Raw genomic sequence first — 16686 nt, forward strand, 5'->3', positions numbered from 1 at the left:
GCCTCGGCCTCCCAGAGAGCTAGGATTACAGGCGTGAGCCACCGCGCCCAGCCTTAAAACATTTTTTAATATGTTATGTAAACAATACGTTGGTACATTCTTGTTATAAAATACTCAAATGATACATAAATGTACAGCCTCAAACTCAAAGGTCCTCCTGTGTCAGTCTGCTTCCCTACCAGATAGGATTTTCGGAATAGTTTGCTGAGTCCTTTCCCATAGAGATACATATGCATATATATGTACATATGTTGTCATTTCATTGTGCTGTTTTTGCAAAACGGGTTCTTAAGAAATAAGTGGTTTGCATGATTTTTTTTCATGTAATAGTTCTTGGAAATATTTCTATGTTAGAGTGTCCCAATAAAATGTTGACATTTTAATGAACATATATCGTTAATAAGCAGAGTCAACACTTTTTAAAGCCGCAATGCCCACCACCAGCACAATGCCTGGACGTGGGTTTTGATAGAACTCAGAGTACATTTTACATAGTTGCTACCAGCACAGGCAGCTCCACTTGGTGTCCAGGCCCCGTGGTGGTCTTTGGGAGTACATAGAGTTCTTTAAAAAATTTCCCTAATCTTCCTAGAACAGAAGGAGCTTAAAGAAAAACAAACAAACAAAACTTCCCCAATCATGTCTGGTAAGAGCCAAATGCAATTAAATCTCTTTGACCCACTTATCTTCCCAACAATGAAGGTGGAGGAAATTTCTCCACTCACGTGATGCTTATGCAGCAGGGGACACTGGTTAAAAGGCAAAGTTTCAATCCCAAAACAAATCTGTGCTATTGTCTTCCAGGTCTTTAAGCAGACAAAGCGCATGGTTTTTGTTCTGGGGGTGTGAAGGCCCCATCGTCTCATAGGGAATTCCATAGGGAAATACTGTGCTTTACACAGGGTAGGGCCCTCTAGCTTCCTGAACACAACCTAGTCACATCCAGTTTCCTAACATCCTTTTCATATACACCTTCAAAAGCCCCATTAAAATGTGGGCGAAAGACATGAACAGAAGCTTTTCAAAAGAAGATAGACAAATGGCCAATAAATATATGAAAAAATGCTCAACATCACTAATCAGGGAAATGCAAATTAAAACCACAGTGAAATATCACCTTGCCCCAGTCAGAATGGCTTTTATTAAAAACTCCGAAAGCAATAGATGCTGGTGTGGATCCAGAGAGAAAGGAACACTCATACGCTGTTAGTGGGAGTGCAAACTAGTACAACCTCCATGGAAAACAGTATGGAGATTCCTCAAAGAACTAAAAATAAACTTACCATTTGATCCAGCAATCCCACTACTGGGTGTTTATCCAAAGGAAAAGAAGTCATTTTATCAAAAAGACACCTGCACTTGAATATCTATTGCAGCCCAATTCACAATTGCAAAGATGTGGAATCAACTCAAGTGCCCATCAATTCATGAGTGGTTTAACAAAGTGTGGTATATGTATATTATGGAATACTACACAGCCATGAAGAAAGATGAATTAAAGCTGTTTGCAACAATTTGAATGAAACTGGAGACCATTATCGTAAGTGAAGTATCTAGAGAATGGAAAAACAAACACCACGTGTACTTGCTATTAAACTGGAACTAACCGATGAGCACACATGTGCGTAGAGGGAAGTAAAACTCAGTGGAAATCAAACAGGGGGGAGGGAGGTGGAGAGGATGGGCAAAAACCTACCTAACAGGTATAGTGAACACTATCTGGGTGATGGGCACACTTATAACTCTGATTTAACCATAACAAAATCCATCCATGTAACCAAAAACATTTGTACCCCTGTAATATTTTGAAATAATAATAACAAAAAAACACTGGCAGTCTTGATCGACACATTATTAGCATCTGAGAGGTGTATATAAATTATACTGGGGCACAGCATGGCTCCACTTCGGTTTTCAATTAGCAATAATCACGCCTCGGATAAACCTCATTGGCTACACTACTGCCACTCCGCAAAGCTAGTTTTTAAAGATGACAACTTGTTTTCCTAAACTTTCAAGGGCAGAGACTATAGATTTGTTTATTTGCATAGAATGTTCCATTCTTAGCATGGGGGACTCAATAAATATTTACTGAAGCAATGTTTGTTGCATGGCAAGAACAGTGGACTAAGAATAGTTAAACCCAGCTTTCACTTCTGCCTCTGCCCCCAGTGACTTTCATGGGTCCTGCACTCAATTCCTCTTTCTGGATCTCAGTTCATTCATCTATCAATTGATGACGTTAGCCCCAGGTAGTTTAAAGTCCCTCTACACATTAGCAATCTTAAAGTCGGTATGATTTTTCAGGCCTGGAGTCCGACCTAAAATCCAGATCTTTGCTGAATCTTTAAAAATAGCCCAGCAGAGAACAAGTACTCTTCCAGCCCACTAACGACGACCTATAATCTGTTCAAATTACTAAGTGCATCAAATCTAGCTAAAAGATTGGCCGGCTGGAGAAATCTTATTTTCAAACCTACTTCCCCCTGTTCTTAGGCAAAGGTGTGGCAAAGAGAGAGAGAATGGAATTCTGGGAGAAAGTCATCTTCATATATAAAAACCTGTGGAGACAGAGTCTCAGACAGACCTCGACGGGGGAGGAAGCCCAGTAAAAGAAAAGCTGGAAAACTGCATCTTTACTCTCCGGTGAGTACGGTCCTCTGAAAACGTGTGCCAAAGAGAAAACTGGGACGTTGCTGCTTGGACTTTCTCAGTATTAAATGGGACATAAGGACAATGATGACTGAGCCAATAGAAATTAGGGGAAATTTACATAAAATGGAGTTCTTTGGATTTCTTGGGAGATAGATTCTCATTTAAATGGAATCATGGACATATACCCTGAGTATTTAAGCTTTCCTGGCCAAGTTCAAGGTAATAGAAGGGAGGAAAAATAAAAAAAAAAAAACCTACAGAAAATTGTGTGGTACATTTGTGTTAAGCCAGCTGTATTTTTTTTTCCATTTTATTTATTTATTTATTTTTGAGACAGAGTCTTGCTCTGTTCCCTGGGCTAGAGTGCCATGGCGTCAGCCTTAGCTCACAGCAACCTCAAACTCCTGGGCTCAAGCAATCCTTCTGCCTCAGCCTCCCAAGTAGCTGGGACTACAGGCATGTGCCACCATGCACAGCACCACGCCCAGCAAATTTTTCCTATTTTTAGTAGAGATGGGGGCTCTCACTCTTGCTCAGGCTGGTCTTGAACTCCTGACCTTGAGCAATCCTCCTGCCTTGGCCTCCCAGAGTGCTAGGATTACAGGCATGAGCCACCACGCCTGGCCTGAGCCCTATTTCTTTAGGCCGACTTGAAACTGTGACTTTAGGTTCAACACACACTTCGGCTGAGGCTAGTTTCATCTGAAAGGTGGGTCTTATATAATAATATGGACATAAAGATATGCATGTTGAGGGCAAGGCTAAATTAGCAGTTTTATGACTAGTAAAAATATTTATAAAAAATAACTCATGTAAAGTATAATGTTCAATAAAAGCAGGAGCCTAGCATCAGCTTCCGACTTTTGAAGGTTTGGGAGAAGTGTCTTCTGTGCTAGAAATGACTGAGCTGGCAAAGTCCATTGGGTACAAATGGCTGAGTTTGGTTGGAGTTTTGGGAGGTTTAGAGTGGAAGGGTGTGGCCTGCCTGGGAAGGGAGGCAGCTCTTAGAGTTTGGACTTTGCCTCAAACGCATTGGGAAGCCATTGAATGCTTTTAAGGTGGGAGGGATATTTAGAGAAATACCTAAGAACATTAAAAAGTTATCTGTTGATGTGGATTCTCCCGACCCAATAGCCTGGAGAACGTCAATCTCTTGGACTTGGTCTTGTTTTCTTGACCTCCCACTTTCAGTGACACCCACAGGCTGCCACATGGCTGTGAATCCATCCCTGGTCCATTCTCTCTCCCAAAGCTCTCAAATCCCCCAGACTTCTTCCTCATCTTCACTGCCAGCTTTTAACTGAGTTTCCTACTTCGCTGGGGAAGCAATCAACCCCCTGCTTCTCCCAGATGCACACACTCAGCTAGCCTGGTTGTGTCTAAGGTGAACCTTCTAATGGGCACTGGATCCCAAGCCTCCGTTGCTCCAGCAAGCTTCCCTTTTCCTCAGTTAATTTTTTTCCTCCTCTTGATCCTCTCCAGATCATACAAACATTCCACTAATTTTACCATTTAAAAATAACCTTTTGGCCTGGTGCGGTGGCTCATGCCTGTAATCCTAGCACTCTAGGAGGTCAAGGTGACAGGATCGCTGGAGCCCAGGAGTTTGAGGTTGCTGTGAGCTATGATGACGTCACTGTACTCCACCCAGGGTGAAAGAGTAAGACCGTCTCAAAAAACAAACAACCTTTCTCTTGACCTTACTCCTCAACCTGCCTCCATTTTTGCTCTCCTTTTTGCAAAACTCCTTGATGTTATGGTACAGAGTGCGGGAAAGACCACCTTGAGGCCAAATGAGCCACATTGTGAGTCTTTATTAGCTGGCCAACGACTACCCTCTGTACCACCACAGACGGCTGCACAGAGAGCAGTCCAGAGCCAAAAAGGTGAGAAGACTTTATACTAATGTGGAGGGGGGCTACGTGACATTAAACATGACATCGTGGAAAAAATAATTGCTTTATACATTCCATAGCCGAGAGGTCTGGGACCTGCCTCAGACCCCCTGCCTGGCCTCGGGACTGATTACAATCTTTGAGCAAGCAAGGTTACAGAAGCAGATAGCATCAGTTAAGGCAGGGAGCATTCTTTCTTGGGTGAGGCAAGTACAGTAAATTTTACTACAGACAGCTGGGGGGCTTACACAATCAGTTACAAAGTCATTGCTTACAGAGTACAGATTTTTCTATTAGGGTGACGTTTACAAAGTACAAACTTTTTACTCTATAGACAGGAATGAGTCTTGAAACAGCGTTTTCATAATAACTTTCCATATTTTTGAGGCCTACTACTACATTGAAAGCATTCCAGGTTTCCAATTATCTCCTTATTTTTTTTTTCCTTGTAAATTTCTTACTGAAGTATAAAATCCTAAGATCACTAATGATCTCCAGGTTGCTCAGTCCTATGACAAATCTCATCCTTTGCCAAAACCCAGAATATTTCCTCCAAAACCTTTGGTGCATGCAGCTTCCCCACCTGGGTTAGTTGGCACCTCCGGTCCTTGCAGTTACTCAGCCTCAAATCCTGGGGAGTCATCTTTAGGCTCCTCCTCCTGCTCTCCTGAGAGTGCAGGAAACCCCATGTGTTCTACCTTCTTAACACCCAGAGCCCGGAGCGCCCCCCCATCCCACTGCCACCCCTCCCCTTCTGAATTGTTTCCTGACAGGCCTCTGCTTCTCACCCTGGCAGCTGCAGCCGCTCTTCTTGAAGTGGGGGAGCCTGTCACCCCATGGCCCTACAGCGGCTTCCTCTCACTCGGAGTGAAAGCCTACGTCCTCAAAAAGTGGCTGGTAGGTGCCACACATCTGTTCTGTCCCCTGGCCCCTCTGCTCCCTGTCCCTTACTCTGATCCAGTCTCACTGGCCTCTCCCCTGCTCTGGAACACACCAGGCGCCTCCTGCATTAGGACCTTTGCCCTTCCGGTCTCTACTCCCACAAAGCTCTTTCTGGCTTGGCAAATCCTTGTTCTTTATCTTTGCTCAGATATCACCTTCTCAGTGAACCTAGTAGACACTCTATTCAAACCTGGCCACCTTACTCAAAATTGCAACCGAGCCCTGCACTCCCAAGCTCCTCTACATTGCTCTGCGTATTCCTTTGCTTTTTTCCATTAGTACCCATCACCTTGTAATATGCTGATAAATTATATCTTTGTTAGTTTCTAAACATTTGTATATTTGTGGTTTTTGGTTTTTTCTTCTTCTCTTTTTTGTTTGTTTGTTTTTTTGATACAGAGTCTTGCTCAGCTGCCCAGGCTAGAGTGCTGCTGTGTCATTATAGCTCATAGCAACCTCAAACTCCTGGGCTCAAGTGATCCTCCTGCCTCAGCCTCCCAGAGTGCTAGGATTATAGGCCAAAATTTGTATATTTGTATTCTAGTTTGTAAACTGCATGAAGCCAGGGCTCTTTGGGTCATTGATTTATTCTAAATGAATAGGATTGTGTCCAACACATTACAGATAGTAAATATTTGTTAAATGAGTACGTTTCTTTCTTTTTCTTTTTTTTTTTTTTGAGACAGAGTCTCACTGTGTTGCCTGGGCTAGAGTGCCGTGGCGTCATCCTAGCTCACAGCAACCTCAAACTCCTGGGCTCAAGCGATCCTCCTGCCTCAGCCTCCCGAGTAGCTGGGACTACAGGCATGCACCACCATGCCCGGCTAATTTTTTCTATATATTTTTAGTTGTCCAATTAATTTCTTTCTAATTTTAGTAGAGACGGGGTCTCGCTCTTGCTCAGGCTGGTCTCGAACTCCTGAGCTCAAACAATCCTCCTGCCTTGGTCTCCCAGAGAGCTAGGATTACAGGCGTGAGCCACCGCGCCCGGCCAATGAGTACATTTCTTGAAATTATATTTTTACATATGTTCTATGTGGAACATGGGTACCTTGTGATTTTTATATCTATCTTTATGATTTCCAAAATGTTATGAGCATCATATTGCTTTTTATTAAATCAATAGCAAGTGAAGGAAAGTAACTAGCTTAGGGCAGGGGACAGGGCAGGCAGGGGAGAGTAGGAGGACAGGAGACAGTTCTGGAAGGAATAGTAGAAGTCTGGGTTACGGAGAGGCCTGATACAAAGTGGTGGGGATAAGAGGGGTCTGACAAATACGATGGGGTGGCTTGATTGGGTGAATCTCTAGTTGTGAAAGGAGGTGAGGAAGGTCTCGCTCTGTTGAAAGCATGGAGAGCACGAGCAGGTGAACTGTTCTGTAGGAGGTTGGAGCTGGAGATAAGGTATGAGCTGGGATGGCAGGGAAGTGGTAGCTGTGGGAAACAACAATGAATTAATTCATTTTTGGAATTCACTGCATGTTAATCCTGCTTTACACAGACGAAGCTTGCTAGGAAGCCGCTGGAGATTCAGGTTTGGTGCCCAAGTACTGTCACCTCTTTGAGCCTTACCCTGCAACTGGGATGTATCCTTCAAGGGGTCCAAAGGTGACCCTAAAGAGTAGTTATTCATGCCCCAGGTGCTGACTTATGCCTGTAATCCTTGCACGTTGGGAGGCTGAGGCAGGAGGATCTCTTGAGCCCAGGAGTTTGAGGTTGCTGTGAGCTATGATGACGTCATTGCATTCTAGCCTGGGCCACAGAGGGAGACCTTGTCTCTCTCTCGCTCTCTCTCTCTCTCTCTATGTATATATATGTATATATAAAAGAGTGATTCATGAAGGTTGTATTATTTAGGACATAGTGGAGTTTCATGGGAGATGGGCTAGTGTTAGAAAATTCAATCCTATGGAGTTACACAGTTACTTAGCCTCTCAGAGCCCCGGTTCTACATCCCTGTCTAGGCTCTTGCTCTTTATTTCCAGGATTTAAACCACTCTCCACCCCTCCCCCCATTCTTCTCCAACTATTAACCTTACAAGTCACTTTTTTAGAGATTTCTTCCTGTCCCCCTGCCCCTACCCCGTCAAAACGGTGTCTCCTCATGCCTCCCATGCCTTCGTGCTTCCGTTTGTTAATCCATTCTATCAATACTTAAATTGCCTTAAAGGAGTTTACAGCCTAGACTTGCATGCTGTCCAACAAGGTAGCCATGTGTAGCAATTTAAATCTTAATTAAAATCAAATTAAATTTAAAAGTTAAAAATCCCTCAGTGGTACTAGCAGCATTTCAAGTGCTCAGATAGTCATGTGTAGCTAGAGGCTATTGTGCCTCACGGAGGCCATACAGAATAACTCATCATCAGAGAAAGTCCTATCGGGCAGCACTGCGCAGGAGTGAAGGGAGACAGATAACTGCGCACGTCACACACGCAGATAAATATATCAAGGGAAATCAGGTAATTGTGCTGCCTAGAGAATTAAAATAGAGTGATAATAAAGAGAGAGACTGGTTGGCTGCTTCAGAGAAGTGTCCGGGCAGGTGACGTTTAAGGAACGCTCAAAATAAAAAAGGAAAAAAATGTGAAAATGGTGGGGAGGGGGGAGGAATGGGGAGCTGGACAGAGAACACAGCCAGGGGAAAGGCTCTAAGGTCAACGTAAATTGGAAAGAAAACTTGCGTGGCTGGGGCTGGGTGGGCAGGCGAGCGGGTGGTAGGAGAAAAAGTTAGAGGTAGGTAGAGGGGCCAGATCACCAGGGTTTTGTAAATCTAAGGAGTTGGGAATTTTTTTTTCCATTGGGGGAGTGACATGGTCAGATTATATATTTACCATTTATCTCATTCTACCTGATTTTATTAGTTAGTTGCTTCTTTAACTGTGTTTCTGCCCGATTGCACAATCCTGGATTTTTTTTTTTTTTACATCCTTAGTATATCGAGTCGGGCCTCATTAGCCTCAATATGTTAGTAATAATTGGTAGAATCAAATTAAATTGAAAAAAGTCTTTATCATTGACTGGGCTTTGGCCCAGTCTGAGTATAATAAAAACTAGTCATAAAATATTTTGCCTCCCAAATAAATAAAGCATGATTTAATTCTGCGTGAGCCATTTGAGAATTTACCCCCCCACCTTCAGTTTTTGAAATGGGATCAGTACTGTCCCCTCCAAGCCTATAAAGGCAGAGAATACGACGATCTAGCAAGTATCTAGAAAGGTGCTTATTTCTTGGTAGAACTCATCTTGTCACATGCTTGGATCCAAGAGTGTGAAGAATTTGGCATTGCAAAGCTGGACGGGCTCTTAAAGATCATGGTCCAACACTTCATTTTATGGAAAAGCATAATTTCAGCAAATAGCCTGTGAGACAGCCAGTGTGAAGGCTCAGTGACAGGAGGGAGCTTGTCACTGGAGTCCCCCGGGTGGGCTGGGGCTGGCTGAAGAACTCAAAGGGAACAGAGAGGAATGAGCCATGTGTTGCCATCTCGTTTTATTTCACAAAAAGTTGAAAAGCTGAGTTTCATGTGGACTCCCTGGATTTTAAAATTTTGGCTATTAATTAAGAAATGAATTTTCAAAGACTGCCACACAAAACGCTTCTGCAGGCCAAATATAGTCTTTGGGCCACCAGTTGGTAGCATCGGGCTTCAGGTCTCCTCCAAGTGTTGGAGTCGGGGGTGCCCACTGCCAGGCAAGGCAGCATGGGGTCCGTGAACAGAGTGTGCCAGACCACCCACTTCTCCAGGAAGCCTGTCAGGGGCTGCAGGAAGGTGGGAAGCACATCGCCATTGCCCCCTCTGGAGTTAATGAAGTACTAGGCAGGCTTACTCATGTTTGTGTGGTTTAATGATTAAGAGCAGAGATCAAGAGCCAGAAGCCTGGAATCTAAGCTCACTTAACCTCCCCAAGACTCAGCTTCCTCCTCCACAAATGGGGTTAATAACGGACCGCACATGCCTCTAGTGTTCTGCGAGGATTAAATGCCTGTGGATTCTTGGCACAGAGCCTGCTGCGTAGTAAATTCTCCAAATTCTCCAAAAACCTTGACTAGTGTTACTAGTGTATATTATTATAGGCTTCGTTTTTTTTTTTTTAAGTTCTCCCTGTATAACCCCTTTGCTTATTATACCAATCCGTTGAGGGAGACAGCAAATACTTTTAGTGCTGTTTTACAAATGAGGAAATCGAGGCTTGAAGGGGTCAGTAACTCTCAGGGTTATCCAGCTCTGTGAATGGCAGAGCTTGGATCTGAACCCAGTTCTGGTCCAGACTTCTGCATCTTGAAGCATTCTCTTGAAATTCCTCAGTAGGATGTAGTCTGAGTCACCGTGTCCGGTAGCATGAATGGTTGGGCACGGTGATTCACGTTCTTTCTCGGTTCCTCTAGCTAATGGCAAACTTGGCAATATAACTGTGAACGACAGGGACTAACCACTGTGACCACCAAGCAGGAAGAGCCCCACGTCCACCAGAGGGTAAGTTTACTTTCAGAGTCCAAGAGCAAGGCCTCTCTGCTATTGGAAGGCTGGAATTTGCCCTGGTGTGCTGCACTTGGGCCACCCTGCTTATATCGGCCTCCGATTTCCCTTTTTGTTTCCTTCCTCATCTCCTGTGTCAGGACCAGGGGTTGGTTTGGAGGCTATGTGTGGGGAATAGGCTGGGAAATAAGAGGTTGTTTCTGAGGACAGCATTCTCTGTCCTTTGGAAGGCACAGAGCCCTCAGCTAACAGAGCCCCGAAGTCCTTGTGTGTGGTCTGCTCTTATCTCCAGCACAGCGGCTCATGTGATTCGCCCAGTCAGGGAGAAAAGAGAAGCTGCAATCTGAGAATTGAGACCACATAACATCTTGTAGGGGAAAAACCAACCAGTGTGTCTGCTCATTTTCCTTCAGGCTGACCCCAAAATGCACTCTCCTCTGGTCATCGTAAGCCTCATACTACTTCTAACAGGTAAGTTAAGTGGGTGTGCTGAGGGGTTTAGAAGCCTCTGGGCTGGGGGAGTGGAAAGGTAGGGGGTTGGGGGATGGAGGAAGATAGATGTTCTTTGGGCGTTGTTGGATAGTTATTATTTATTTCATTTTTTTTTTTTTTTTTGAGACAGTCTTGCTCTGTCGCCCTGGATAGAGTGCAGTGGCAGCATCATAGCTCCCTGCAACTTCAAACTCCTGGGCTCCAGCGATCCTCCTGCCTCAGCCTCCTGAGTAGCTGGGACTACAGGCACGCACCATGGCGCCCAACTGGTTTTCTATTTTTAGTAGAGACAGGATCTCCCTCTTACTCAGGCTGGTCTCAAACTCCTGAGCTCAAGCAATCCTCCTGCTGTGGCCTCCCAGAGTGCTAGGATTATAGGTGTGAGCCATTGCTCCTGGCCTTGGATGGTTTATGAGTTAGTGAGCAGAGAACCAGGATGAAATTTTACTGTAAAGAAATTGTTTAGCCGCTGCGAATTACAAAATCCATGGCTAAGTGAACAAAGTAAGATGCAGAACAGTGTGTCACGTGCTACCATTTATGTTTAAACAAAAAAGAGGTGTGTAGATGTGTATGCATAGGTACATGTATTTAAGAAATGGCAACCATGGTTACCATGGGGTGGGTCAAGGGATGGGGAGAGGAAGTGGGCATCAGAGATAGAAGGAAGAGGTCACCCTTCATTGTATTACTCTCTGCTTTTTTGATTATTTTAAAACCATGTTCAATTACTTTGTTTTAAAATATTTTGATTCAAAACATTCTATGAGATAGGGCAAAATTTTGCAATAGGCATATCTTAAATTTTAGAAACTAATCTCTGGAGGGTGGTATTATGGGGAAAGTTCATTATTATATATTTCTATTACTATAATCTAGTTATTAATATCATAGCATGCATTATATTTATAATCCCAAAGATGATATCAGTATTAGGCAAAATTAAATTATAAGAATTCTAGTGAGAAATATACTCTTATTTTATGTTGTAATGAGTGTTCTTTCCCAGAGCACTTACCAAACTCGTAGCCCAGTCCTAAATACGAGTAGTTAGGGAATCTCAGATTTCTTTTTCAGGCCACCTTGACTGCATTTGGCAGCAGGGTTTTTATGGCACTACCCCAGGAGATAGTTTTGTTTTTTGTTGTTTTCAGTTTTTTAAGTGGCATAATTTAGTCCTTAATGGAATGTTCTCTGATTCTGTGGTTTCACCTGGGTAAGTGGGCCTTGCTCAGTTGCTGGGCTGTCATTGACTTATGAGAAGGGACCCTTACTTAGGCTGTTTTTGGACTGGTTCTAAACCCATGATAAGCCTCAGTTCCTCCTGGGAGTATTATAAACCCATTGGCTAAAAATTGACTTCTGAAGAGTTTACTAGACTTCTGCCTTCAAGCCAACAACGCTTTAAAAAAAAACATTAACTCTGCTTTTTGGGGGGGGATGGGAGAGGGTAGTGAGAAGGTGATTTCATTTACAATAGTAGTTTTTAAAAGTATAATGAAAATGAAAAATTTGAAATTTAAATGCAATAGAATTTAAAAAAGAAAAAACATATTTCTACTGATACAGTGAATCTGGGAGAGGAGATGGGTACTAGATTGGGAGAGAGACTTTTCACTATATCCTCTTTGGTGATTCTTTAATTTTTAAAAGTCACATGCATGTCTTCCCTATTCAAAAATCAATAACAAGCAGATACCTGGCCAACACAGGGTAGAACACACGTTCATGTGTTACTTGAATGCCATTAGGTTCAAACCTTTTGGAGAGCAATTTGCCCATATTCATGAAATGAGTGAAAATGTTCCTGCCTTTTATCCTGGCAATTTTTTTCTTAGAATTCTATCCTACTAGGAAAACTGAATACAGAAACGCTTTACGTAGAAAGATTTTGTGATGTTATTTACAATGGTAAAAATGAGCAACATCTTGAACATCATACAGAATAATACATTGTTTTATCCACAAGTATATCCATTACACAATAATACTGATGAAAAATATGCTAACATAGAACAGTGTTTATAACAGTAAAATTTTAAATTCAAACTATAAAGTCGTACTTATAAAACAAAGAAATGGTACAAAGAAAAATAAATTAAAAAGTGAAAATAAGTTTTCAAAGAGAATATTGAGGCCTCATTTTCAGTTTCTCTTCTCTTTTCATTGCAGATGCTGTAGTTGCTAATGTACAAGTGAGAGGAGTGGCGGGTCAGGCTGTCACACTGCCCTGCAACTACTCGGTGGCTAACAGAGCAGTCACGTCCATGTGCTGGGGCCGAGGGGCATGTCGTGTATTTAGATGCTCAAATGAAATTATCTGGACCGATGGGTCCCGTGTCACCTTTCAGAAGCACAATCGTTACAAGCTAAGAGGGGACCTTTTGAAAGGGAATGTCTCTTTGACCATAGAGAATGCAACTGAGGCTGACAGTGGCTTGTATTGTTGCCGTGTTGAGCACAGGGGGTGGTTCAATGACATGAAAGTCACCCTATCATTGGAGATTAAACCAGGTAAGCTTGCCTTTTTCCTTTGATATTTCATGCAGGTTAATTGAGTTTTCTGTTTGGAACTAATTTTCTCTTCTCTTTTAATAGGGAAAAAGGAAATTCCTTAGTTCTCTTTTCTAATAAACTCTTGCTTTTGGGAAACAGAATAACTTTTATTTGTGTAGATGAAGTTGTAAGACCAACCTTGATTCAAGGCCATAGGCTAGAATCAGCACACTCATTCCCAAAGTGGTACAGTCCCTTGGTATCTGTGGGAAATTGGTTCCAGGATCCCCTGAGGGTACCAAAATCCACAGATGATCAAGTCCCTTATATAAAGTAGTACAGAAGATATTTATAACCTCTGCACATCCTCCCATATACTTAAAATCATTTCAAGATTACTGAACACCTAATACAATGTACATGCTATATAAATAGTTGTTATGCTGTATTATTTAGAAATAATGACAAGAAAAGTCTATACTCGTTCAGTACAGATGCAATCATCCATTTTTTTTTCCTCAAATATTTTTCACCTGAAGTTCATTGAATCCACAGACACAGAACCCACAGATATGGAGGGCCGACTGTACTTTAAACGTGCTAATTGGTCCATGAAATAGCATTCACTGTTTCATAGTGAAATATAGTGAATATTTTTATGAAATTGAATTGATTCAACTTAAAGAACTGCCCCTTCTCTCTGAGATTATGTCTTAGAGGAACATTAAAAAATATCCACATTTTAACATTTTAAAACTATAATGGAGATCAAACAAAAAGTTGGTAATGTAAGCTACTGCTGTGTAGATACATCATCCAGCTTTAATAATCGTCAACTCAATCTTGTTGAGCATATATTATATAAACATAGTTCTACCACTTCTCCCTGCCCAAACTTGGGTTTTTTTGAAGCACATCTCACATCAAATCCCAAATTTCTTTTTTAAAATTAAAATGATCTTCTGTGAAATCATTTGCATTCCAACAACTGTTCACAGTTGTTTTAAGAAGTTCATGAAATCCAAAAATCTGGGAACATTACATTTTCCCATCTTGCTGTGGGCATCCTAATTTTCCTTACCATTTGATGAAAGAAGTAGGTTCTTGAGGATTTCCGGGTCTCTGGTGCTCTTTCTTAATGAATCTCTTTCTGCGAAGGTTTTACATCGATAATGAAACCCAATACCTATGGCCTTAATAAGCTGTGTTTCTATTTTTATTTTTTTTCAATTCAGAGGCACTTTATTTTGCAATCTCTCAGCTTTTGGACTTGGTTTGTTTTTCTTACAAGGGTGAGCAAAACAATTCTGATGGAGACAATAGCTGACTCTAGGGAAACAGAGGCGGTGCAGGGAAGCCAAAGGACACTAGCCATGCACTGTGTTATGGGCAGATGTGAGGAGGCAGCTTGTGGAGAAGAGGTAATAGGTGTACGATTGCAACTTTCTTGGAGTTATCAATTATATTATTAACCTGGCTACATTTTAAAAGGTGACATAGAAATTAGTAGGAGACTTGTATACTATACAGACTTTCATATTTCCTTAAATTCTGTAGACTTTTATAGAGTTTAAAGAAACTCTTTTTTTTTTTTTTAATTTAAAATATGGAACAGTTCACGAATTTGCATGTCATCCTTGTGCAGGGGCCATGCTCATCTTCTCTGTATCGTTCCAGTTTTAGGATACGTGCTGCCGAAGCGAGCATGTAGAGTTTAAAGAAATTCTTAATAGATGGATATATACAAAGCCAGTTAGATCACATTGGAAAATGGGTCCATAATGGAGCCAAAGTGACCTTCTGCCACATCCCTCGATAATCAAGTCATTGCTTTAATTTTCTTGTACTTTTCACAGGTTGAGCTTACTCCCAACTCTTAGGGCTTCTGCCCATTAGTTCTTTCTACCTTTGTAGTTTCCCAGCTTCTTCACAGGGAAAATAGCCCTGAGAAAGAAAAGGTTCCAGGAGCTGATTAGATTTCCTTCTCTTTAGTGTTCCCATGATGAACTTTTGACTAGATTTTTTTTTTTTTTTTTTTAGACAGAGTCTCACTCTGTTGCCTGGGCTAGAGTGCTGTGGCATCAGCCTAGCTCACAGCAACCTCCAACTCCTGGGCTCAAGCGATCCTTTTGCCTCAGCCTCCTGAGTAGCTGGGACTACAGGCATGTGCTACCATGCCTGGCTAATTTTTTCTATATATATATATTTTTAGTTGTCCAGATAATTTCTTTCTATTTTTAGTAGAGATGGGTGTCTTGCTCTTGCTCAGGCTGGTCTGGAACTCCTGACCTTGAGCGATCCTCCCGCCTCGGCCTCTCAGAGTGCTAGGATTACAGGCGTGAGCCACCGCGCCCGGCCTTGACCAGATTTTTTGCATGCTTGCTTTTTTCCTTCTAGATTACATTTTAAATTGTGGAGGGGGAGGGGATTGGATTGTGCTCATGCCTCTGACCTTGTATTACATCATGGCAGCAAAACTATAGCCCCAGGGCCGGATAAGATTATATAATAGATCCAAAGCCCAGGGACTATTTTTCTAAAAGTTTTATAGGAATGCAGCCACATCCATTCATTTACATATTGTGTGTGGCTGCTTTCAAACTGGCAGAGTTACAGTTGCCGCTGAGACCACAGGGCCCCAAAGCCTAGAATATTCACTATCTGGCCCTTTATAGTAAAAGTTTGCTGACCTCTACTTTAACTAATGCCTGGTACGTAATAGGCACTCACACAAAAATTATTTTTTTCTTCTCAAGACAAAAACTGGCTGGATTCCAAATTAAACTGTATCCCACAGAAAGAAGAGTTTTTAAGCCAATTATCTCCTATGCAAAGGACCTCAGGTTTTATTTTATAGTTAATAGAGTTGAGATTTAAGGAAACTTACAGGAAAAAAAATGTGCCTGATGAGAATGAAAGTACATGTTCATTCTTGATTTATTCCTTCCTTCATTGACAATGCTTTTGTGCCAGACACTTTGGCCTTAGTTCTAGTCTTGCTGTCTCTCTGGGTAGCTCTGAGACCTTCAGTAAGCTGTTTGGATTCCTATTACATCTCTGCCTCTGCACGAGGTTATTACCTCTTGTAAATTTTTAAATTATCTCTTGGGTGAGAAGAAACCTGAGAAGGTCTTGTCCACCATCTAGCCAAATGCATGAATCCTTTGTGCTGGCCCCACCTGTGATCTCTCTAGACTAATGGGCGTGAGTTTGCTCTCAGTTAAGAAGCAAGTCCACTGGGTGTGTGCCCTCAGGACTGACTGAATGAACCCTCTTTATTTGGTAAATATACGGGCCGAGAGCTACTTTCTTAACCTTTTACCACTGAAAGAAGAATCCAGAACAGCTCCAGGCTGTAGACACTTTCATAGAGACACAACTCACAGAAGTGTTTATGAAGCGGCATAAATCAGATACAGGTGATTGGTCTTTTAAAAAGTGCTTCAATGCAAATGAGAGGTATCTGTTCTCACTTGCCAAATACATACCTTTCCTTGCAGCTGCTTTTTTTTCTTTTTTTTTTTTTTGATGAGCATGTCTCCAAAGTGCTCCCTGTCACAGATTCTAGTTGGCTAATGACAAAGAGTGAGTGTTCAGGAGAGAGAGTTCTGCTGGGGGACAGACTCTCACTTGCGTGCTAGGGTACGATTCCAGCGCTGCTTGATTAATCCTGGCTTACGTGTTGATTTCTGTCTCCAGCCATAGCCACGAGTGTTCCAACGTCACCAA

At 42.1% G+C, this 16686-nt stretch overlaps 1 protein-coding gene across 2 annotated transcripts in view; it reads left to right on the forward strand.

Moving 5' to 3' along the window:
- Nucleotides 1–10358: 10358 nt before the first annotated feature.
- Nucleotides 10359–16686, forward strand: part of HAVCR1 (hepatitis A virus cellular receptor 1) — a 24141-nt gene continuing 17813 nt past the window's right edge. For both annotated transcript variants that reach the window (XM_012650391.1, XM_012650392.1), the window contains exons 1-2: nucleotides 10359–10440; nucleotides 12634–12975. In XM_012650391.1, the coding sequence (XP_012505845.1) occupies nucleotides 10395–10440; nucleotides 12634–12975 (388 nt within the window). In that variant the 5' untranslated portion in view covers nucleotides 10359–10394. The remainder of the gene's footprint in view (nucleotides 10441–12633; nucleotides 12976–16686) is intronic.

Source organism: Propithecus coquereli, unplaced genomic scaffold (genome assembly GCF_000956105.1).
Source record: "Propithecus coquereli isolate 6110/MARCELLA unplaced genomic scaffold, Pcoq_1.0 Scaffold322, whole genome shotgun sequence".
In the NCBI taxonomy this organism is placed as follows: Eukaryota; Metazoa; Chordata; class Mammalia; order Primates; family Indriidae; genus Propithecus; species Propithecus coquereli.